This window comes from Pundamilia nyererei, unplaced genomic scaffold, assembly GCF_000239375.1.
Source record: "Pundamilia nyererei isolate P.nyererei 1_Seehausen unplaced genomic scaffold, PunNye1.0 scaffold00071, whole genome shotgun sequence".
NCBI lineage: Eukaryota > Metazoa > Chordata > Actinopteri > Cichliformes > Cichlidae > Pundamilia > Pundamilia nyererei.
Window position 1 is genome coordinate 1,077,465 of NW_005187472.1, and position 23,233 is coordinate 1,100,697.

Below are 23,233 nucleotides of genomic sequence, written 5' to 3' on the forward strand. Positions count from 1 at the left end.
TGACAAGGATTAACTCTGTGAGATCAGAGGCATTGTGTCATTATAGTGTAATTATTTCTATGTAAATTTATTATTAAATTTTTTCAGTTTATTCAATGCTCAGTCTGCTGACTGAATGTAAACACTGAAGCCATCCAGTGCTCACAGAAACAGACTGTTTCCTTTCAGAGGCCAAAACGCCGTCCCTCTCTCGTTGTGTCTCACACCCACACTCACACACCCAAAGTGGTGATCTTAACCACTCTTCTGTCCACACTAAGCCGCCTGGGCCGGGCTAAATGGGCTGTGTCTCGAGCTCCAAAGATGCATAGCTGTATATTTAGCCCTGGGTCATTTGCCCGACAGGCTCTTGCTCACTGTCTACGTTCTTCCCTGCCCCTTATGGGAGGAAACTCCCAGCGTGCTCACTACCTCTGCTCTCCTTAAAGCAGCGGGCTATAATTTGGTAAATTGGTCAAAGGAGCCACTGTGTTCATGTGAAAAAGAGCACATGGCACAGTGGTGGAGCAGATAGAGCTCTGGGTGACGGTGTGCTGCGCTCAGAGGAGACGAACACGTGGCTGAGTCGATGGTCTCTTATCATCTGTGTGTTTTCGCGTGACACTTTTTACAAGGACAGACGAACGGGAGTAACTAAGTTAAAAGACTCCTTCACTCAGAATTTGTTAGTGAATAAGCAGAGTATTGTGTTCTGGAAGTGATTTGCAATGTCAAATGGCATTAACGTTTGATGACAAAAACATGATGCTAACTTCTACTTGAGCCAAAACATCAGTAGTCAGTGTTCCAATATAAAAAGAGAAGTTGGTGTGTCAGTTAAACTTGTGTTCTTTCTGCTAGCCAGCAGGGGGCGACTCTAGCTGTATAGAAATCTGTGGGAAAATTGGCTCCCTAGATTTACAACCTTATTAAAGACTTTACTGATGAGTTTATGATTTCAATCTTTATTTTCAAGTCTTCTACCATAGAAGATGATATTCATTTTCTAAATGATGGTCTGTTGTGTCCCTGCAATCCTATTTGGCAGATATGGCTTCCAAACAACAAAATACTCAGCTCAAGGTTTCACAGTGACACCTAGCCAACCATGTGGTGATGTCACAGTAGCAACATCCATCTTCTATATACAGTCTGTGCTGTAAACATTGCAGAGAACAGAAAGACTTTCTGCTTTAACTCTGGCTAATGTTTCCATTGAGTTCTCCTCTGCACTGAGATTCATTTCAGGTATAATAACTTTTACTTATACCACCAAAACAAAGCCGTTACGAGCCGTGAGGCAGTCTGATCTGATATTAAATGGGAAGAACAGATGATTCAGAAACAGAATATATGTAATTATATAACATTAGAAAGCATTTTATTATGATTCCTTTAATTTGCCTCTGCCCATCTGTGCTGCATCAAACCTTTCTTTCTCTAACTATTTAAAGCAACACAGATTTGAAACTAAATTAGATCACTTCTCCAACATGTAGTTAGTGGCCGCAGATTTTATAACAATGCTTCTTTTCCCATAGCAGCTACCGTTGCTCCGCAATGTGAGTAAAGCAGGAGGAGGAAGGGGAGGTCTGAGGTCTAAATTGACTGTTGTAATATACAAACACCTGACTTACTTTGAGCCTACAGCCTGTCTTTCATTTTGGTTGCGATGCTTGATAGAAACCATCTGGAACACAAGAACCGTGTCAGTATAAAAGGACCTTGGATGAAACAACAGTTTAATCACGCCGAGCTTTCTACTTTTTTGTCAGCTGTTGGCATTCTGGCAAAGTCTGCCAAATCTTTGGTCTAGTGTTATAGGTGATGCGCAAGTATTCTAAACTAACATGGAGTAGAAAAGTGACACAGGTTGTTCAGTTTGGAGACATGTAGATCAATGAATGTTGACAGAATGTAGCTGTTAGCAGCTCTGGAACTAATCTCTATCATTATTATTAACCAAAGACACTGGGGAAACCTCCCAGATATCCTCACTCTGAAACCAGGCATACTGAATTTGTTTTCCTTTTAAGCCAAAGCTGTAATATTTTGTAGATCTGTGGGAGAGCAACGGCCTGCATTTAGCCCCTCTCATGAGCCTCAGCTGACTTTGTTCACGATGATGACATAGCTCTGAGCAAGAGATGCGCAATGGAGGCACAAAATCTGAAAATCTTTGATGAAAATGATTTCAAGTTCAAAGGCTCACTCTCAGACTAATAGTTGTATGGAAATGGCACATGAGGCACGATTAGAAGGGCACACTAACATACTTGTGAGGTTTGTGTTTACGCTGGCCTCGCAGGTGCTGCAAAGCTCTTGGCCACAGAGGAGTGTTTGTTTTGCTCTCGTCTTTATTCTCGCATCTGTTGTAATTATGTTTAATCACGATTATGTTTGAAGAGTTTTTTGCAGTCTGCCCTGCGGTTGTGTGCTGTCAGACCACAGCACATTCATTCGGTGTGCACAGGGAGGCCAGCTAAGAGTTAAAATTCTGCAAGTTTGCACCCCTGTCACATGGGCCAATGTGATTAAAAATGAGAAACACAACTGTCTCGCTATAAAGTAGATTCAGGATTCTGGTATGCATTACTATCCTCCACAGCTTCTTGCTTTAATCAGATCCTGAAGTTTTAAACTGTAGCTTCAAATAAATAAAATTATTACATCTGCTTTGTTCTTGATTTAGAAAAGAAACGATACGAACACGTCTCGAATGAGAGCTTCAGATCAACTTGTTGCTTGGCTTGATTCAGCAGAGGCTCCTGCTGACAGACATGTGGCAGGATGACACAGCATGATGCACTAAAGCTGCAGCCTTAAGAGCTTACTATGTCATCATAAGGACTGCAAATAAAACTAGTATAGTATAGTGCCCCCCCCCCCCAAAAAAAAAAAAACAAAACAAAAAACGACTAGACCCCAACAAGATGAGTCCTGGACTGGGAGCTGGTTCCACAGAACACGGGCCTGAAAGCTTAATGTTTTGCCCATTTCCTAATTCTGCTTTTAAATACCCAGGAACAACAGGTAAACATCTAGTCTTAAAGAAGATAGTGGTTGGCCTTTCCTTCACTGTGAATACGTACACAGTCCTGGGCTTGAAGACTTGACCTCTTGATCTTGAATCTGAAATTCTGAGCTGGGACAGATAATTTAGGTTTAATTTAAAGCTTTTAATCATTTGGGTCTTGGAGTTTCTGAAAGCTTCGTCTGTTTCTTGTTTCAAAATTAAATTGTGACATTTATTGTGCACAGCCTGCAAGAATTGCCCTGATTTAAGAAAAAAAAATGGTAATGTCTGTATCAAAGCCCCCCTTCAAATGCTTCTTTTGAAGATTACTGACACAAACTGCAAACACTTCCTCTGTCGGCTGTTTTGCTGATACAAAACTTCTCCGGCTTTCTCGTGCTCTCTGAATTATTTGCATCTCTAAGCGACGATGTGCACATGGATGCAAAACAGCCATCTGGCTGCAATCTTGCAAAGCGGAAATGCACATGTTCGAATATATCATTGTGAGAATTGTTTGTGTCTCTGTGTGTTTTTCTGGGTTTACACACAATGGCCTCCATTTGTGTGAAAATGCCTGCGGCTGCAAATTTTGGCCTTGCAGTGAAATCCACAGTCTGCATTTAGAATCTCAAACATTAGCCTGCTGTTTCCTTGTCCTTCATTCTTAGAAACAACATCTGTCTGCATGTACAACAGAGAGAAATGTAGTCACGATGCTGATAATTTAATCCCTTTCAGACATAAATGCTGCAGTTTGGAGCAGACTCCAGTGACTGTAGGTCTCTCGTGCTCTCCCTGCTTGGCGGTTTAGTCTGAGTGTTTGGAGTCTGTATTCTAGGGCCTGCACGCTCAGACTGTAATTAACAGTTTACATTTGCTGTTTATGTTCCACTGAAAGTTTCTACAGAAGCAGATCGTCCTGGGTGTCGCAGCCCAGCTCTCTGTGTGGGACTCTGCAGAGATCACTACCAAGCAGGATTAAAGAATGAAGCGCTGCAATCATATGTTTTCTCATCAGTGTATTTGAAGGGTGACGTGCTGTTACTTTACCATGCTTTTTGCATTGTCGTCAAATTCCCAAGCTAACGGTGATCCACTACCTGGCACTAATGAAGTGTGTGTAACCACAGCCCGACGTTTGTTTCTTTGTGTCTTGGCTACGTTGTTGGTCAGCAGTGATAAAGACCACCTCAGTGAGCCACACTGCTCAACTTTGACTCACATTTGATATCTTCTGTGATGAATAATCAATTCACAAAAATAGATTTTTTTGTGGAGATGCCCAGCTGTGTCAGCATGCTCTTCATGTCTGTTTGGTCTTTGTCCGGCTAAAGGTTCTAAAATTGTCATGAACAGCTGAACGACTTCCTTATATTTATAGGAAAGATTCTTTGTTTCCCAGGAAATAAAGTGGGAAAAATAGCAATAATAACAAAATAAAAAGACTGACAAAAATATATTATGTTATACACATAATGGCATGGCACAACTTAACCTCCTTCCAAGGTGCATGAAGAAGACAAAGATCTGATGACGTGAAGACTCCAGCAACACTTAAAGTAAAGGGAACAGCTTTATTAGGTGACTAACGCGCTTCGGCCTTCAACTTGGACCCTGATGAAGGCCACAAGCAAAAACATGTTGGTCACCTAATAAAACTGTTCCCTATTTTAAACTTTGGGCCAGAATTTCACAATTTAATTTTTACAATAGTTAAAAAAATATAAAAATTTGAAAAATATAATTTCAATGAAACTAAAGGCAAACTTTAATGTTACAGAACTTGAGTGTCTTCGGTGTGATGAAGAGAATCTATATCTGTGCACGAGGCAGACAAAGATGGATTTTTGGTCTTTTTATTGTAATTCACTGAGAATTAGTCGTATTTTTCCTTGTTCTTGACTTTTAATGGCATTTACAGAGAGGACATTGCTTTTTGTTCTCTGGTATCAGCTCTGTTACCAAAAACAGGACTAATGTGTGGGTGTTTTTTAGGTTATTTCCATGGTTTTGAGAATTTAAAAAGATATTTTTCCATACTTAGAGTGAAGAGAAAGAGGACATTTAGGGATTGAGAGATGCAGAATGATATGCAGCAACTGGTACTGCCAGTATTTAAAGTTCAGATCTTCCTGCTATTTACCCTAATGCTGTCTAAAGTCCGAACAGGCTCATGATCTCCAGAACATGAAAAAATGTGAAAAAATGAGCAAACCCAACTTTCAGTGCAGAGTATTGAAACTTTGGACTCTTCTTTTTTTTTTGTACTGGTATTGAAACAGTCAGGTAATGAACATCTCTGCATAAAAATCCACAGCAGCGTGGATCTTCAAATGCTATGATGCATTTTAGGCCTCATTTAGTTCCATGCACATGTGTGTGTTAGTCTGAGGTTAGTGGAGCCCACACAAGCTCATGACGTCACAGATTGCTCTTAGCATGTCCATCAACCCCTTCCCACCACTTTCTTCTGGTTTCTTGTCCCACAGTGCCCCTTTTTTCCTCTCCTTTGTCTTTCCTGACACTCTCTCTCTCTCTCTCCATAGCTGTATATGGTGTTGAAAAAGAGAGTTCCTCGGCTGGACTCTCTGGTCTTGGCTAATGGAAGCAGACCTGTCTCTTTGTGTAAATATTTGCACAGAAGGATTATAGATGGTCCCACACATTCAAGGTGGAGTTCTACTCCACTCCAGGCCACATTAGGGCAAGGAATGGCTCTGAGCATAGCGTAAACACCCGATGACACAACATAACATCTCACAAAGTCAACTGTTTGAAGCGTATCGGCAGGTGTTGATCTCACTGTCTGTCTCTTTTTGTCGTTTCTGAACAGGCGCCGAGCAGTGACCTCCCTCTCAAACATGTAGACACCATGGTGAGTTTACCTGCTGATTTTTCGCAGGTCCATTCTTCTTGCTTGGTTAGACTAATGAAGGAGCTGATGGATCTGCCTCTGCAGCCTTGGCTGAGAGGTCAGACATACTTGATGTAGAAAAGGTATAAAGTATGAGTGGATGGTTTCCCAGCTGCCATGAAGGACATTCATTATAATAAATACTTCAGAAAAGCCAGATTAAGTCTACACTTGATGCACAGCAGGGCCTGTTGAGATCAAAATCCCACTCATTCATGAGCTATTTTTAAACAATATCTCACATCCATCGTCCACAACAAAAACACATATTTGCGCCAGATGATATCACGTTATCTTTTCAGAACACAAACATTAAATCATATCAAACAGGAAGTTCTTTGCTAGGCATCAAGCCACATTACTGTACCAAACAGCTAAGTGGACTCTTGGTTGCTTTTGGTTGTCTTTGATTCATCAAAACAGAAACATTAAATAATACCCAGTTGAAATCTATCGTCGAACCCCGTAACACCAAAGATGGTGTCTGTATGACACATCCTTCGACCCTACATCCAAGTAGTCCTTATTTTCTTTAAAAGAATATATTCAGACAGTTTAGCTGCTGGACTGACACGAGTACATCTGGAGTAGAACAAAAAACTGCATAGAGCGGTTACCTGCAAGGCCGTTGATTGGCAACCTGTGCCAAGAAGCACTTGGGCTACGCTAATGTGACCAGTGCAGTGTGCTGGAATGCAAAGTCTGTTTGCACCTTCTCCTGTGCACCTGGAGCGTAGCAGGCGTGCATTTTTTGAGGCTCGTGCAGAGGCCTATGGCCCCTTAAGAAAAAGTCTTAATTCTACTGAATGGTACAAGTTTGAGCTTCAAATTGTACTTAAAGTACGTAAAGTAAAAGTACTTTCTTCTGACTCACGTCCGTGCTTTTATTGAATCATAGTTGCTGATTTAATAATGTGTTTAATCAATTTAATGTTGAAGCTGTAGATGATTTTAATTACTTAATATATCACGTTGTTGCTTTATCGATAATACTGCACGATTGAATATTAGTCGATTTATATTAAAATATATGATGCAGGTTACAAAGTTCAATATTTGCATTGGAAATATTCTGGAGTAAAGCTAGATGGTAACATAACATGGAAATATTTTGGGGAAAAATTGTGGATGTGTTTAGTGAAAAGACAAGTGTCTGTGGCACGTGAATTCTGGCATCCTTCATCTCCACTACGACATCTGAGTGATGTTCAGCTTACGCAGCGTGAGCGAGATAAGCCCAGCACAGGCAGCCGCACGGCCCGCTAACTATTTTTAAAAAGGTTTTGTCTGTTTACTGTAGTATAAACTCTTTTAAAATGTAACTGAAGCATCTGCAGCTAAAGTGAGTTTATAAAATGAGTTGTGGATCAGATAAATATTATTATCTGTTTAATAAATTGTGTTGAGTATCAAGTGTGGAGCTGTAGCTTGCATTGTTTTATGCAAGGTGCTGGCATGGTTCATTTACACATGAGATGTTAGACTCTGGGTTACCGGGTTAATGAGATGAACGGTCACAACTTAACAACAAAAGTGTAACTTATGCCTCCTTCACCCCCTCTAAGCTCTAAATATGAATCAGTAAGGACGTGTGAAACAAGGAGACCCTCAATTTTCATTGCGTACACTGTTTGACACAAACCTCCAGTCTGGGGGCTCAGTGTATGGACTGGATGGAAGTTTTGAGGCGTGACCATCTAATGTCTATGCATTCATGCAACACTGGGCTCAGTGCTGCAGCTACATTAGCAGATATGAACAACTTCCAGTATTTTTAAACCTTGCGTTTTTGTCTGTGACTGCTGGAGTATTTGGACATGCTGGTTTTCAGCCCAGACTCCACAGGTAGCATTGGGTAGTAATGTATTTTAAACACTTTTTTTTTTTTTATTGTTAGAGTTTCAGAAGAGTTGATATGATTGTTGGTTCTTTTTGCCAACTCCTTGAAAACAATAAATTTCGATGTTCTGACAAAGCACTCAAAAATAAGGGCGGTACATGTTTGCTTTGGACTCACTGGGCACTATTTGTCTCCAACACGACTTCCTGCGAGTTGTATTTTGTCTGAGAAAGGAAGGATCGAGTAACCAATTTAGAGTTGCCACCCAAAGCCGAGTGCCCGCTTTCCCCACAAGGACCAAAAATACACACAAACAGAGCTGTGTGCCTTTTTGGGAATGGTGTGTGTGGCTGCTTATATTGGCGTTTCCCATGTTATCCTTCAGTCACTTGAGACAGTCTTTTAAAAGTCTTGTGAGTTTTTCCCAGTCCGGCACAGTTTGGTCAGCACCTTAAACGAGGGCCAAAGTCTGAATCACACCCTCGGCGTAAGTGTGTGATTAGACGAGTTGCTGTTTTATGCTTACTGTATGATCACATGTCTGTACAGAGTGGACTGTATGTGCTCGAGTGTCTGTTTGTGTGCAAGTGCAGCTGCTGCTGTCTTGTCATGGGCATTTGCTGTGTGGTTACACAGTGACGTGTGGCGGATGTTTGGCCACGCCTCATCGCCTTGGAGCATCACAGAGATTTATCTTGTGACAACAAGACCTGCATCAGTTTCTGCTTGAGCTTTGTTTTTCTTTTCTGCTATGAACATCTTGGCTGTTTTTCTTTAATCAGTATTAATTTTTAAGCTGCATCATTTTACTTCTTTTTCTGATTTCACTTCCCCGACAGATCCCCCTGCCTTCGATCCTCAGCTTCTCGTGTGAGAAAGTTGATAAGATGACACAAAAAAAAAAGGCACGTGGTTACATTTGTACGGTTATGACTTAGGACGTGCAGCAGTGAGCAGCTCCACTCAGCTGACTTGTGTGTGTTTATGTCTACAAACATGCATCAGTTCCCACATGTTTGGCTAAAGAGACGGAAAGGCTTAGCAATTTAGATCCATGCAAAGATGAGAAAGAGACATGGGAGCGAGGGAGGGAGGGAAAAGTTGAATGTGGGGGGAAGAGAGAGATAACGTGGTGGGAGGCGGAGGGTGGCCAATGGCAGAGAAAGAGAGGGAAGGGAGAGCACACAGAGGACAGAAGGAACGATACGAGCTCTGTGGAGGAGTCTGCCCCGACCTCGAGCATGTAGTGGGCCGCTGCAGGCTACGGCCCAAAATAGAGCCCTTTTTTTTTCTGCTTTCCTTCTTCTTCTTCTGCTCCTCTGCTGTCAGAGAAAAGGGAGAGGTTTCTTAGAGGGAAGTTCACTGCCGGACACAGAGCAGGGAGAGGCAGCGGGAGCTCTCCAGAGATGAACCGAGGAGGGTCTTTTAGGAGGCGGCTCTCCTCTCTGAGGGGGGCATGGCGATGGAGTACGGGCTACCTTTTCAGGAAGGTAGGATGCGATGAATGAAGGATTTGGCTAAAAGCGGCTCTTGTTGCTTCTTCTCTTTCCACGCTCAATGTTTTTTTCTTCTTTGTCATAGAAAAAGTTTTTGTCTCCTTCGCAGACTTTTACAAGCCCCCAACGTCTTTTCCCTCCCTCCCCCCCCTCCTCCCTTACTGCCTCACTTTTTCTCAGATGGTTAATTTGTATGGCCTGCTTGTAAAGTCAACCTCCCCAGATGTTTTTCATCTGGAAACAGGGCCTGGAGGACCCCCCACTCTAATTCCCACCTCCTCCTCCTCCTTCTCTTTACCCACTACCTTGCTTCTTCCCCCCCCTCCCTGATGGAAGTTCCCAAAGGAGATGCGGATTGTGTCATGTTTAGGAGCTTAATGTCTTTAACTTTGGGAAACTGTTGCTTGTTAAGATTATTTTCTTCTTTCATTCTGTTAAGCTACTCCAATGTGCTCCTGCAGACCCTCCATTCATGAACTCGTCACACATCATGATGTCTTTGAGTTTTTCAGAGGCAGAAACATCAATGTGACCACAGTGAAAGTTATTGTCTTATTGCTGACCCTGGCTTCAATGCAGCGCCTTTACTCTCCCAGATGGTTGCAGTTTAACTTAAATCTCGTGGCTCATAAAATCCTCTGCACAACAATTCAGACTAATTTGAAGCAAAAACTATGAATTAACCGCCGTCTTTGCAGCACAATATAAACGACAGCTCTCTGGCAGTCTCTAATTAAGACTTTTTCGCTTGCATGCTGGTGGCTCCGTGTCCCGTGTTGGCGTCCCTTTACCTCAAGAAACGCTTGGGCTTTTCCTGACCCTGGTGCACGGTAACTCCCTCAGCACCGCTCGGCACAAACACTCAGCCCTCTTCACGCTCTGCGTTTGTCTTTGAACCCTCTCTTTTGGGTCGTTTCTCGCTCATTCATCTCTGTCCTCCTCTGGTGACTCGCTGCGCTTTGGAGCCCCTTGCAACATGTTGAAGCACTTAGTCCAAAGTGCAGACAGAGTGGGGGGTGGATTTGCTTTGTGTCACCTCAGTTGGGCAACTGACTCATGTGAACATTTGGGCTGTAGAATCGAGGGGAGGGAAGCAAAGCATTTATCAAAACAAACGGGCCGTTCTGGGAAAATACCCCATCGTCTGATATGTTTGTGTTTGTGCCTATGTATGCGTACGCATTCACGGCCCCCCAGGAAATGTCACAATTAATACAGATACTTGTTAGAATCTCCAGATTCACCAAATAATGGTTAAACTCTGTCTTGGGGTGTCGAATAACACTGTTTTGTCAAAGCTGTTTGTCCTTTTAGTGTTGGTGATGTAACACACCAGGTTGTAGCAACATAGAGACAGTGCTCACTCCCAACCCATCACATCTGGATGCTCATAAAGGTTGTCATGTTAAAACAAACTGGGTAAGCATAATTTTTTAAGGACGCTGCAGAGGCGTATCTTTGCTTTCAAAGGGGACTTTTTCCCTTTGTGTATAATATTGCTGCAGCTGGTATATTCAAGCTCGAAGGATGCAAGCCACTTCTGGCAGAACGTTGGTATTTGATGCTGTGGGATGTTGAAATGCCAGATAATAACTGTAACTGTAAGGTTTGATTTCCCAAGAATTTAGGAGGTTTTAACGTTGGACCAGAGTTAAGTAACCTCCCCACAGCTGCTTTAATGTCATTTATCACCAGTTGATCTAGTGAAAGCCTTCCACGGTGATAAAAATGCAATTTCCCGGTTAAATGCTCTGGTACGGGGACGTGGAAGCTGCTATTAGGGGAACCAGGATCTCTGAAAGTGAAGCTTTCTGTTGTGTTCAGTTTTTCTACCCTCGATCTTATTTAGTCCTACTTTTTATTTTTCTTAAATGTGTATTTTTATGAACCTGTTGTTTTTAATTCTACTGGTGTGTAGTATTTGTGCATCAGCAGAAGGTGTAGTAATGGGAAAATGGAGCAAAAGGTCATGCTTAGCCCTGACTATTGACATATCTGTTTTGGTGGCTCAGTGGTTAGCTGTCGCCTTATAGATGGCCGCCAACCCTGAGCCTGATCCTGCTGGAGGTTTCTTCCTGTTAAAAGGGAGTTTTTCCTTCCCACTGTCAGCAAAGTGCTTGCTCATAGGCAGTCGTTTGATTGCTGGGATTTCTTTGTATTATTGTAGGGTCTTTACCTTGCAATATAAAGCACCTTGAGGTGACTGTTGTTGTGATTTGGCGCTGTATAAATAAAACTTAATCGAACAGAGTAGAAAGAAGGTCCTCTGGCTGTAGTTTCCATCTGTTTCCTGTACCATCATGGCCCAGGATACTTTTGCATAAAGATTTTCTAAAAAAAAATCATAAACAGACAAGCACAATCTCAACCTGAGTCTCCCTTTTAGAAACCTTTAAGACTATTATATGAAACATGAGAAAAGGTTTCACATTTCTAACAGAGTGTCAGTTCTTCACTCAGCGACAGTCGGCTGTTAGGAGAGCAGAGCAGACTAATGCTCATACAGGAAGGTCAGTGGTGCTCTTGACACTGATGGTTAGCCAGCCAATCTGATATAATGGATGATGACGGATAACAGCCCCTTCCTGTGTACATGTGACCCAAACATCACAGGAGAGTGAATAAGTCCACGTGCCCTCTGACCCCCCTCCTCAAGCTGGTCTGAGTGGGGGGGCGAGGCGGGCCAGGCTTAGTGGAGCCAAACACAGCCGGTCACTTTCAGCCACACTTCCTCTGCTTTGCTCTATGAAGGTGCCATGTGAAGCCTTTCTCACATGGCGCTACACAGCTTCATATAAGAGACTTCCCCCTCCTTCCCTTCCTAAGGTATAATACACACTCTGCAGCAGTGATCAGATCTTTGTCTTTCAGAGTGTTTATTTTCTAAAGGGATGAAAACTATTTCAAACTCTAACTGCCTGTTAGACAGTATAACATCACAGGACTGGAGACAGCTGGCTCGAGCACGCGTTTACAGTCTCATTTGAGCAGTAAGAAGATCTGCCGTGTCGAGGTGAAGGTCGTCGGAGTTTTCTGTTAGTATCATTACCTCAGCTACTCCACAGATTGAAGCCTGATTGGCTGATTCTGGATTTTCAGGATTGTTTTCTTTAAAGATCTACATGCGGTATGTTGAAATTATAGTAAAAGGGGAAGTGATGCAGTCATTCTTTCCTCGGTTTCCACAAATAGTTGTGTTGCTGCTCCTATTACATGTGCTGCGGACAGCGCTGAGGGGAGTGCAAATGATGCCATAACACATCTCTAAATTACATCGAGCATCAATTTTCTTTTAAATAATAAAGAAATAAAGTCCAGATATCACACAACATATATCTCAGTACTGATATGTGTGAGAGGCACACGCTGTCTCTAAATATAAGATATTTGGTTATATAAAAGTGTACAGGAAAATTATGCTCGACTCTTTTGCCGGGGCGATCGTGGCTCAAGAGTTGGGACTTCGCCTTGTAATCGGAAGGTTGCCGGTTCGAGCCCTGGCTTGAACAGTCTCGGTCGTTGTGTCCTTAGGCAAGACACTTCACCCGTTGCCTACTGGTGGTGGTCAGAGGGTCCGGTGGCGCTGGTGTCCGGCAGCCTCGCCTCTGCTAAAATGTAGCTTCCATCACCTGTGTGTGAATGGGTGGATGACTGGATGTGTAAAGCGCTTTGGGGTCCTTAGGGACTCGTAAAGCACTATACAAATACAGGTCATTTACCATTTTGATTGCTGACTACAGTAAACACTTTACTGATGAGTTTATGACCTCAACCACTAGTTTCAAGTCTTACTCAGTACAACATAATGCTTATTTTGTAAATTATGGTCTCTATTAGAGGGTAAAGTAGGTAGTGCTTTAGTTAGTGATTGACAAGTTGTTGTGTGTGCAGCATTCTTCTGATTCTCACTGGGATGCATCCCACGGACCTCCCTAACCAGTCTGTGATTCTGCTACAGCTACAATAATTATGATTTACATTTATGCTCTGCTGTAATCTGTAAAATCAAAGGCTCCATTATTTTCCAAATTTCAGAAGATCCAAATTTACCAGCAAGGCTGAGCTGGTTACATGGATGACTGTGAAGCAGTCATTTTAATAATTCGAACGTCTCTTTAACTGATTTCCTTATTTGGTGTATGAATGTTTGTAACAGCTTGTTGAGAAACATCTTTGTGTGCATGCAAAGAATACTAATAAAGTTTTTCTTTGTGATTGCAGGGCTCAACAAAATCCTCAAAGAGCATGGAGTCACGGCGCAGGCCATCGAGGTAGCTTCCCTTCTTTCTTGTCTCCTGTCCTCCTCATCAGTTTTGAGTTTTCCTACTTTTCCTCCCTTCTCTCCACGTTTCCCATAAAAGGCTTCATTTGGATTATCCGGCTGCGTTTGTTTAATTATTTTAGAAAACGATCTCTCCTGCTTCCAGCAAAAGTGCAGATTTATAATAAGGGGGGGTGAAATAAATATCAGGCTTAGCTCTGTGCGTTCTCTGCGTCCTGCTTGATAATGTGAGGAATCTGAAAATGAAAAGTTTAGATGTAATGTGATATTGGCCGATTTTTACCAGGGGACACTGTAAAAGCAACATGCCCCGCTGTTGAACTGGACCGCTCGGTGTGTTGTTGGACATAAAGATATCTGGTGTCAGCCTCGGTCCTCAGGGAGTCACACATGTTGTCAGTTGTGTAATTAATGTGTCAGACTTGATGGCACAACACAACTGTGTGCTGTGCGAAGCTTGAATGACAGTTTGGCTCCCTCGCAGCAATTCACCTAGATGATATGAGGTAATAAAAACAGTTCAACATCTGGAACATCAGCAGGTTTAACAGCCCATGCAAAGAACGTGTGAGTTCATTTACTGAGAGGATTACACCTGATTTCCATCCATATAAAGGAAAAAATTTTTAAGTGCCTAACATCAGAATCATTGACAGTTGTCTGATGTAATCCTCCCGCTAAATTAACTAATCCAGTCAAACTCTGGGTTCAGACAGGTTTGGTACATTCCTATGATCACACTTTGTATTTGCGTGGAGGTTTGTGTTGCTACGCCGTCCTCTAAGCCTACAAATAAAAGTGTTTGGGTAATACTACCTACCGGTACCTACTTAGTTTAAATAACTAGGTAGTGTAGACAACATGTTTAGTATTATTTTTATTTTTTTATCAAAGCTAAAGAAAACCACAATTCTCACTTGTGGTAAACATAACATATCATAACACATCTACAGTGACAGGTTAATTTGACAGCTGTGGTCATGCAACATTGCAGATATTATTACATACGTTCTCTGATTCTGAAATGTGGTGCACAGATCTTTCAACTGAAGACTTTTAGACATGCTACTTGCAAAAAAGAAGCACTGAGTTTGTTTCCTTTTGCTCTCATTCGAAGCAAATGTTCAAACTACCTAACTTTAAGATAGTTTGTCTTGATCCATGCTGAATCACCCCGGTAAGGATAAATCCGGTAAGTTGATTCTGTTCATCTGGACGTAGCGTTTTGAGTGGGAGAAATGATTCGTCACTCATCCAAGTGAATTCTTCATGGACTGACGACGCTACGTCCAGATGAACAGAATCAACTTTTTGGGATTTACGATGGTTTATCGGTATAGGTATACAAATGTAACCATTTTCCGGTGTATTTTTGTCTTCATCACCTTCTAGGGAAGTACTGAAATATTTAACTAGTAAAAAAGATATTTATTACTTTTATCTGTTTACTGTTTGGTGCTGGAAAGGGAATATACAATAAGTCTCTCCTGAAAACAGTTGCCTGTTGCTGGAAAACCAAAACAAGCTAAAATGGGCTTAAATCCCTGGGAGCTTGGCGGTCTTATATTACAATTTGTCATTGTGAACTATTCCTTCTGCATCACGTTTATATAATATTTAACATATAGAGGTGAAAAGCATCTGTAACTAATGCAGAGAAAAAATGAATAGCGCATGGTGTTAAGTCGTTTGCTTAAGAAACTCAAAATATTAATAATAGAAAAGGTCAAATCAGTCTAAGTAGCGAGTTTAACTTGGACGAGCCAATTGACCTTTTGGGTCATGAGAAAATATGTGGTAATATGTTTATACCCATCAGGAAGTATGACAAGTATGATTATAAGCTGAAGTCAAGTAGGGTGCTCCGTATTTTGAATGGAAGAAACCATGGAAATCCCGGTTGTTGACTTTTATTGCAGATATCTTGGGGGATTTTTTTTAACAGTTAAATGTCTAAGGTTTCTGGATTTAGGAAAAAAAAAGGTTCAGTGTTTGTCTGGATTGACAAACGAGATCAGTGCAGCACTGAAATTGAGCATGCAGAGATAATGCGTCATTCGTCAAATGCGGTATGCAGAAAAGGAGCAATCGCTTAATCTCTTCAGCTGATGAGAAGCAGGTTGGCACTCAGCCGGTCAACACATGCTGGTGAATCTGGAATGGGACCAAACCACAGGTCTACAGTATATTGGCTTTGACTGCACTCAGAGGTGAGAGGCATACACAAGGAGATGCAAGAGAGTGAAAAGGAAATGGTGGGAAAGAGGAGATGCAGGTTTAAAGAAATATTTTCAAAAACTTGATAAGACTTCTGTCTCAGCACAGTAGAGACATGTGCGACACATCAATTTCTTTTATCTGAAGTGATGAATAATTTCCAGTAAGCATGTTTTGAGTGGCTCCAGATGTACAGAAAAAAGCAGGTTACAGTATTTGAACAGTAAAGCTGGAGCGATCCCCTCTCCCAGACATATGAGCAATTTCCTCAGGGGCTACTCACAGCTGACAAATGTGGGAAATATGCTGCAGTCTGGCTCCAGACACCTCTCCTGCAACCTCTTCAACTCACTCCCCACCTTCACTTCACCCACTTCACTTCTTTATGGCCTCTTTATGGTTGATATTTTTCTGCAAAGGCAAAAGTCGGAAAGAGGTTTGATCAGTTGAGGTCTGTTTATTGCTAGTGAGACGGTGAGTCACAGAGGACACCTGTACGGCTCTACATCTCAGCCTGCAAAATGACTTCAGCCCATATAACTAAACCAAATCCAGACATCTGCAAGGAAATTAGAAAAAAATGTAACTTGCGTATATTCACAGCAATATTGCATAAATCTTGCATGTGATGATCCTTCTAATAAAAACCCACAAAACCTGATCAACAATCTTTTTGGCAAATATTTGGCAATACAACAGAATATATCAATTAACAAATTTCAGATCAACTCTGATTGCAATGTGTTGGCGATCTGTTTAATAATTAGATGGCAGTTAATTGCAAACCTTTGCAAATTTGTCTGAGAGTGAATACAGTCAGTCTGTGATTGTTTGCAGACAGATTGCCTCCCACCGCGCAACCTGTGCAATCATATCACAAATGAAAGGGTGACAGAAAAATGTCACAAATCAATAAAGACAAGAAAATTTTTCAAGTACGTCTTCAGAGCAATATCAGTGAGAAATGTAAAAGTAACAATGAAATATATTTTACACTCTAAAGACTATAAACACACTGTGGGCAGCACATTTGGGGACAAGCCCAAGCACCAGACGTCCATCGGTACCATACAGTATCATACTATCCCAAAATTATTTAGTAAACATTTTAAAAACAGACGCAGCAGAAACAAAGTGCTGTACACAAAAATAATTACAAGGATGCTGTGTCTGAGGTAAATCTGATCAGTCCTGACCTTTAAAAAGAAGGATTTGTAAAGTAAAATTCATCTTTTAGCAAACATTGAAAAGAGGGATTAAAAAAAGACTAAATGTGATTCAAAAGTGAGTAAACCATCCACTAATTAATAACAAATGACATTTAATTTGGTTGAGAGCCACTCCAGCCATGCAGATAACTTTTTTTTAAGCATAAAAGAAGTTGATGCCACGTTTTAAGGATCTTTCTTTCATGTAAGCACGACTCAGCTAGTGCTGCATGTTGGTCTTAAATGGACTTTTCTCCAATATTTAGCTGTAAAAGCACATCCTTTTCTGCTAATCTCCTCAGATTACTGAAAAAATAGCTTGTTTGCTCCTTCGCTTTTTAACCAAATCTCTGTGTTGTTTAGACATCTGGAAAAGTCAAAGAGCAACACCTGCTCTCATTTTCTCAAGAGCCTGAGAGTAAATTACGGATCAATCAGGGAATTCTGACATCCCTTTCATCTGGTCCTCCTTAATCTCTCCCTTTTAGATCTAATCTGACCAAATGAGGGGGAAAAAAGACTCAGCAGAACAACAACCAAAACACTTTTGCTCATCACTGATCATCAGTTTGCGTGGTCCACATATCCCGCAGCCCCCTGGTGTGTTCATCGGATGCGTCACCTTCTCCTCGCTCGCTTTTCTTTGCAGACAGTCTAAGAACATGACTTGTGTTTAATGCAGCAGGGAGAGCATGAACCCCGCTGAGATTTAGTGATGTCATTGTGGATTTGGTATTTATATGGTGTATTGCCTTCTCCATATTAGGATATGTGTTCCATATTGACTTAAAGAAAGAATGTTGTGTTCTGTTTGCAACACTGCGGACATTCAGTTTACAGATGACGTATGAAGCCACATCATTTTTTGTTGCCTTGGGCTCCAAATATGTGACTCTGAAGATGTGAAGTTAAAGTACAAGCTTGAAATTACGTCAGAAGAAGACGTGTCTTGTGACATTTCTCTGTAAGAAATGACTGTGTCCATAATAATGTTATTGCCTAAAACAAACTGGGACTGCTACCATCTTTAGTAAAGCAGCCCTCTCTGCCCATATAACATGAACTGGACAGACGTGTATCCAGTATCTGTATAAATTAAACAAAAACTGCTACCTAATTAAAATTGACCAGCTTTCATCCTTTTGGCAGTCTTCGGTTAAAGCCATTCAGCTGCAGTGTATAAATCACATGTGCTGCATTACTTCGGGGTATTAAAGCTATCTTTTGCAGTCCGGTGACCTGCATTGGTTTTTCTATCAGCTGATACTCAGAATTACTTCTTTTTTCTGCAGGAGTGCGAGTCTGCTGCAGGCCCTGGAGGAGAGCTACGAGCTGGACCTCATCTACATCACAGAGCGGATCATCTCTGTCTCCTTCCCCAGCAATGTGGAGGAGCAGAGCTACGCTGCCAACCTGAGGGAGGTGGCCTCCATGCTGCGATCAAAACACGGGAACAACTACCTGGTAGGGTTTCAGAAAAACCGAATAGTTATAAAAAGTCATTATCAGCTCATTTAGCTAAGGTGTAACCACATATTCACCTAACAGAGTGGTTATATAACATCTGCATACTTTATATTGCATGTGATACCTGCCTCACTCTTCGTTGTTCAAAGCATCGCTCCTGTTGCTTTTTGTTGGGCCGAAAAGTGGTTGCCTGCATTTAAACTGTTGTAAATGATTTGTTGTCCTATTATCTGCCAAACAGATCTTAATTATATCTCTCATAAAAGTTATTTTGAGCCAGAAAGAACATTCCTGTCAGAAGTTAGAGACAGTTCTTGGGGAAAAAGTCTCATTGAGGTTAAAAAAAGATGTATTTTTCAAGCAGGATCTGGCCAAGAGGGGAGCAAAAATTACAATAAATAAATAACATAACAGTATAAAGATATTTTAGGTGGCCGAAAAAGTCCTGGATTGATTATATTGGCGGCAGAATGACATAAAGATAGTATCATACACAAACCCCCCCCCCATGAAAAACATGTTATTTCTTCAGTTACTGGTAAATCCTTTTTACAAAGTTCTAATTACCAATATAAAGCAAAGCTATTAGACATAGAAAACACCCCAAAACTGTGACTTCCTGTATCTGTTAGCAGTGTAGGATATAACCCATGCTGGGCAGCGGGGACACAACCTCAGTCAATGTGTGCATTTAATCTTTTGCTAAACTTAAACAACTCCAACTTGACACTGCTGTTATCTATTAAGAGTCAATCATATCTTTAAAGTAAGTCTTTCTTACTGCATTTGCAAATCCAAACACACATGGGTGAAAGGGAGGAAATGAATACACTTTTAGTCACCAAAACTAGCACAACCAGCCAGTTTAATAGAGAAGTTTCCCAGCAAGGGCAACAGTTAGTTCATTGACGGCTAACTACATTATTGAGTTACAGGTTGAGTTACAAGAAACTCTGTTCAGGACTGACTCATTCATGATGTGTTGGCTAATTTAACACCATCGCCGGATACTAAAAATGGCTTCGTTCGAGTTTGGGTGATGTTAAAAGCACATGATTTTTATTCACTGAACCACAATGACCCCGCTAAATATAGTCGTCTTTTCTCTGAAGTTTAGTGAAACATGACTTTGGAATCAAAAACATTAAAGCAAAAAGCTAACATTATGTTGCACTGTAACATATAGAAGTAGCTAGCTCTGTCCTGTTTGACAACAATTAGTTTAATCCCATATTTCCTCCATGGTAGTATTGTTAATATGATTTAGACTATAAAGATGCTTTGATGCTTTCTTATTTAGCTTGAAATGTTTTAAAGTCAGCCAGAAATGGAGTTTTCTATCAATTTCTCTCTCTACTTTGTTAGTAATCTATCATAGCTAATAAAACCGGTCAATGAGAGTTGTCATTTCTACTGCAAATGATGAGACAGCTTTTGTCTGAAGTTTTAAATCCCAAATCCATATACACTTTAATCCTTGTTACTTGACTATGTGCATGTAGCATGCCTCAAAAGCCTGCAAAATTCTTCATGAAGCAAGCCTTGACATTTGGTTGCCATCTTGGTCCCGCCTCTTGACAATATTTTGATAGAAGCCCGAAAATAAAATGGGAAGAGAGCCATAGCATTAATTTCAGTGGTCTTTTGAATTGAATTAATAAGGTGCCACCATTGCAACAAGTCAGCTTATGGAGTTTTTTCTTACTGCTAAATATTCCTTAATCTGTTTTAAACTTTATTATTGCCAAGTGTAAGCGTTTAGGAATCAGCAACTCACACACAAGGTGCATAATGCCTAAAAGCTGCCAATAACTACAGAGCTCCAAACCTCCTCTAGGATGAACATCAGCACAGAAGCTGTGCACCAGGAGCTTCATGGCACGGGTTTCCATGGCCCTGTAGCTGTAATGTGTGGTGTATCATTCCCTCTGGCTCATCCCACAAACACACTGAACAAATATGATTCCAACTCAGATTATAGGCAAATAAAAACATATGTACCCTTACCTTTACTATGATAACCAAAGACCGAGGTGATAATGAGTACATCTCATATCATGAACCCCCATGTTTGGTTCAGTTGCTTACTGGCTTGGCTGTACGAATTCTCTAATATTTTCGTATTCAGGATTCCCAGAGTGCCCTGCCTCTCTCATTTAATATCTTGTGTAATATTTATTTGTACTTTTCTTTAGCTCTTCAACCTCAGTGAGAAGCGCTATGACATCAGCCAACTCAATCCAAAGGTACAACGGCCTGCTTAACATCTCCTCTCTTTGTCTTTGTTACTGTATGACCACCGGTATGAACAGCAACCTTTCTCCTCCTCTCTCAGGTTCTGGACTTTGGCTGGCCCGACCACCACGCTCCAGCCTTGGACAAAATCTGCAGCATCTGTAAGGCCATGGACACGTGGCTGAGTGCGGACAGCCACAATGTTGTGGTTATACACAATAAGGTAAGAGTGAAAAACGAGAAGATGCTGTAAAAACAGTCAATGACTGCAGGCAGTAGAGGGTGCTCTCAGGCTCTTTTCACGACCCCTCAGAGGCTGCAGCTGTTTGTGCATGTGTGCTTCTAATGATGTTCCATCTGAGTGAAACACTGACACTGAGTGCGTCTCTTTGTATGCTTGTTGGGGCTGGATGATGGTTAGGAAAACACAAATTAAGGCTGTAAGGCATGCCAGTCATCATGGCTACTTAGGTTTATTTACCCCTTTTACCCTTAACAATACCATAAAAACTAAAGTGACCGATATTTTCCTGTTGTTGCCTAAACTTACTTGGATCACATTATGCGCTTGTGGGAAGCCTCAGTGTGCTGACACACACCATAAAGAGTATATCCAATACAGCTACTAGGCTGCCGTCCCGAATGTAATACCTAATCATTTTCACGTTAACCCCGCTCTGTTCCTGATTGTGTTTTGCAACATAGGAATTAACCATGGGATCCTAAAACATTCCCACAGGGAGGCTACTAACAAGTCGGCTGCTGTAGCAACCGCTGTTGTTTTTTTGATTTTTTTCCTGCCAGTCGAGTAACGACAGTTTGGTCACTAAGGAAGCTGACCGTGCTGGTTTCCACAAATCATTTCCACTGGGCTCCACGCTGTTAAAGCTGCCGCGATATTTATAATGTGGAACTCACTCATTCGCCACCACGAGCTTTATTTTAAAGGCGGATAGATGGGTTAAAATGAACGCCGTCTCTGTTGACATAGTATCACGTGCCTGGACACATATACACGCTCAAATATGCAGACGTTTTTTACAACCAGACGTGGGCCACTTCACCAGTTTTACACAAAACGGTCCGTTTACTGGTCACGCGGAGGGCTCAGCTTGTGAAAATAGTTGTATAATGTTTTCTGTGGCTCTGGAGAGTCCCAATGTTCTCGGCTGGGGTCTGGAGACTTATCCAAGGAATCTACCATGACAGAAATTTTTTTTTGCCGTTTTTGAATCTCTGCATTCCTGACAGCATTTTTTTTTTTTTTTTTAAAGAAGGCCATAGTTTAATGACTTTGTATAACATAATATGCTAGATTATTTTAAATACAGTGTCATTAGGAGCCTGACTCCAAATAAGAACTTTCTATTGGAAAATTTTGACATTTAATATGCATAAAGTTGATGTGTTCTGAAGTTACGTATACCTGCATAAAGCAACTTTTAACATTCTGTATCAACTTTTCAATTAGCCTACATCAAACATAACTGTCTGATTGCAACAGTGCATATATCATACTTTGTATGTGCACACCTTCAGCTTTAATTCAAGGTGTCTAACAAAAGTATTGCACAAGTATTTAGGAATTTCAGACGTTTTAACACACAGTCACACCTAAATTTCCAAAACTACAACAGATTTTCTTTCTTCAAGTATTTCTGGACCTCAGTGTAAGTGGAGCACCCTGTGGTGGAACTGAACTGTAAATAAGGACATGCCCTTCTTGAAATTTAACAAAAATAAAATTACTTTTAAAAAGAGAACAACCCTATCTAACGTGATACTAAATAATGTTGCAGTTCCTGTAAAAATAAGGGTCATTTGGTCCTTATTGTGTAAATTTGATGGCTATCATTAACCTGGGAATGATATCTGTACCTCTTTGCTTCTTTTGAACTTTGAATTAATTTTATGTCTTTTGTTATATTCTACATGACTAAAATAACCATTAAACATATTTGGACATTACACAGTTAGTGCCTGAAATACCTAGAGAAGAAATCCATAACAATATTGTTTTCTGCATGCTTGACCATCATGAGATGAAGATAAAATTAGCTTACTTGTGCTTGACTGATGTCTTTTCAGGGCAATCGAGGCAGAACAGGAGTGGTGGTGGCGGCTTACATGCATTACAGCAACATATCTGCCAGGTAGGTCTCTGATCCCAGCTGCAGCTGGAGCTAAAGTCACATGTCCCGGCCACTTAAAAAGTGGAGTGAAAGTCAGAAAGAGAAGGCGTGAAGATGAAATCTGGCATTTTTGGAAAACAAGGGGGAGGGGGGGTTACATGAGGACAGGCTTAAGAGGAAAAACTCAATAAGCCTGCATTGTTCACAGGTTTGAAGCCCACATCTGAAGTACAGTTAAAGATGTGATGAGGCAGAAGGAGGGGGGTTAGAACATGAGACTGAAGACCACCAGTTTAATTCTGGTAAATCAAAAGAACAGTTCCTGATGTCATAATTATAAAAGTGAGCTAAAGTGAGTTAAGTTCTAAGAGACACCGCATCATGCGACTCAGATTATAAGTGAGCTGCTTTTCGTTTTCTGTGTTGGCTTTGTTTCTTAGATAG

The 23,233-nt window shown here is 41.1% G+C and overlaps 1 protein-coding gene across 15 annotated transcripts in view; it reads left to right on the forward strand.

Moving 5' to 3' along the window:
- tns1b (tensin 1b) overlaps nucleotides 1-23,233 on the forward strand; it is a 185,866-nt gene that overhangs the window by 120,041 nt on the left and 42,592 nt on the right. For 14 of the 15 annotated variants that reach the window (XM_013911754.1, XM_013911760.1, XM_005736849.2 and 11 more), the window contains 6 exons: nucleotides 5,832-5,873; nucleotides 13,470-13,519; nucleotides 18,248-18,419; nucleotides 20,618-20,668; nucleotides 20,758-20,880; nucleotides 22,746-22,810. In XM_013911754.1, the coding sequence (XP_013767208.1) occupies nucleotides 5,832-5,873; nucleotides 13,470-13,519; nucleotides 18,248-18,419; nucleotides 20,618-20,668; nucleotides 20,758-20,880; nucleotides 22,746-22,810 (503 nt within the window). Of the gene's footprint in view, nucleotides 1-5,831; nucleotides 5,874-8,944; nucleotides 9,243-13,469; nucleotides 13,520-18,247; nucleotides 18,420-20,617; nucleotides 20,669-20,757; nucleotides 20,881-22,745; nucleotides 22,811-23,233 lie in introns of those variants that run through there. The other variant, XM_013911764.1, reaches the window with a different exon arrangement.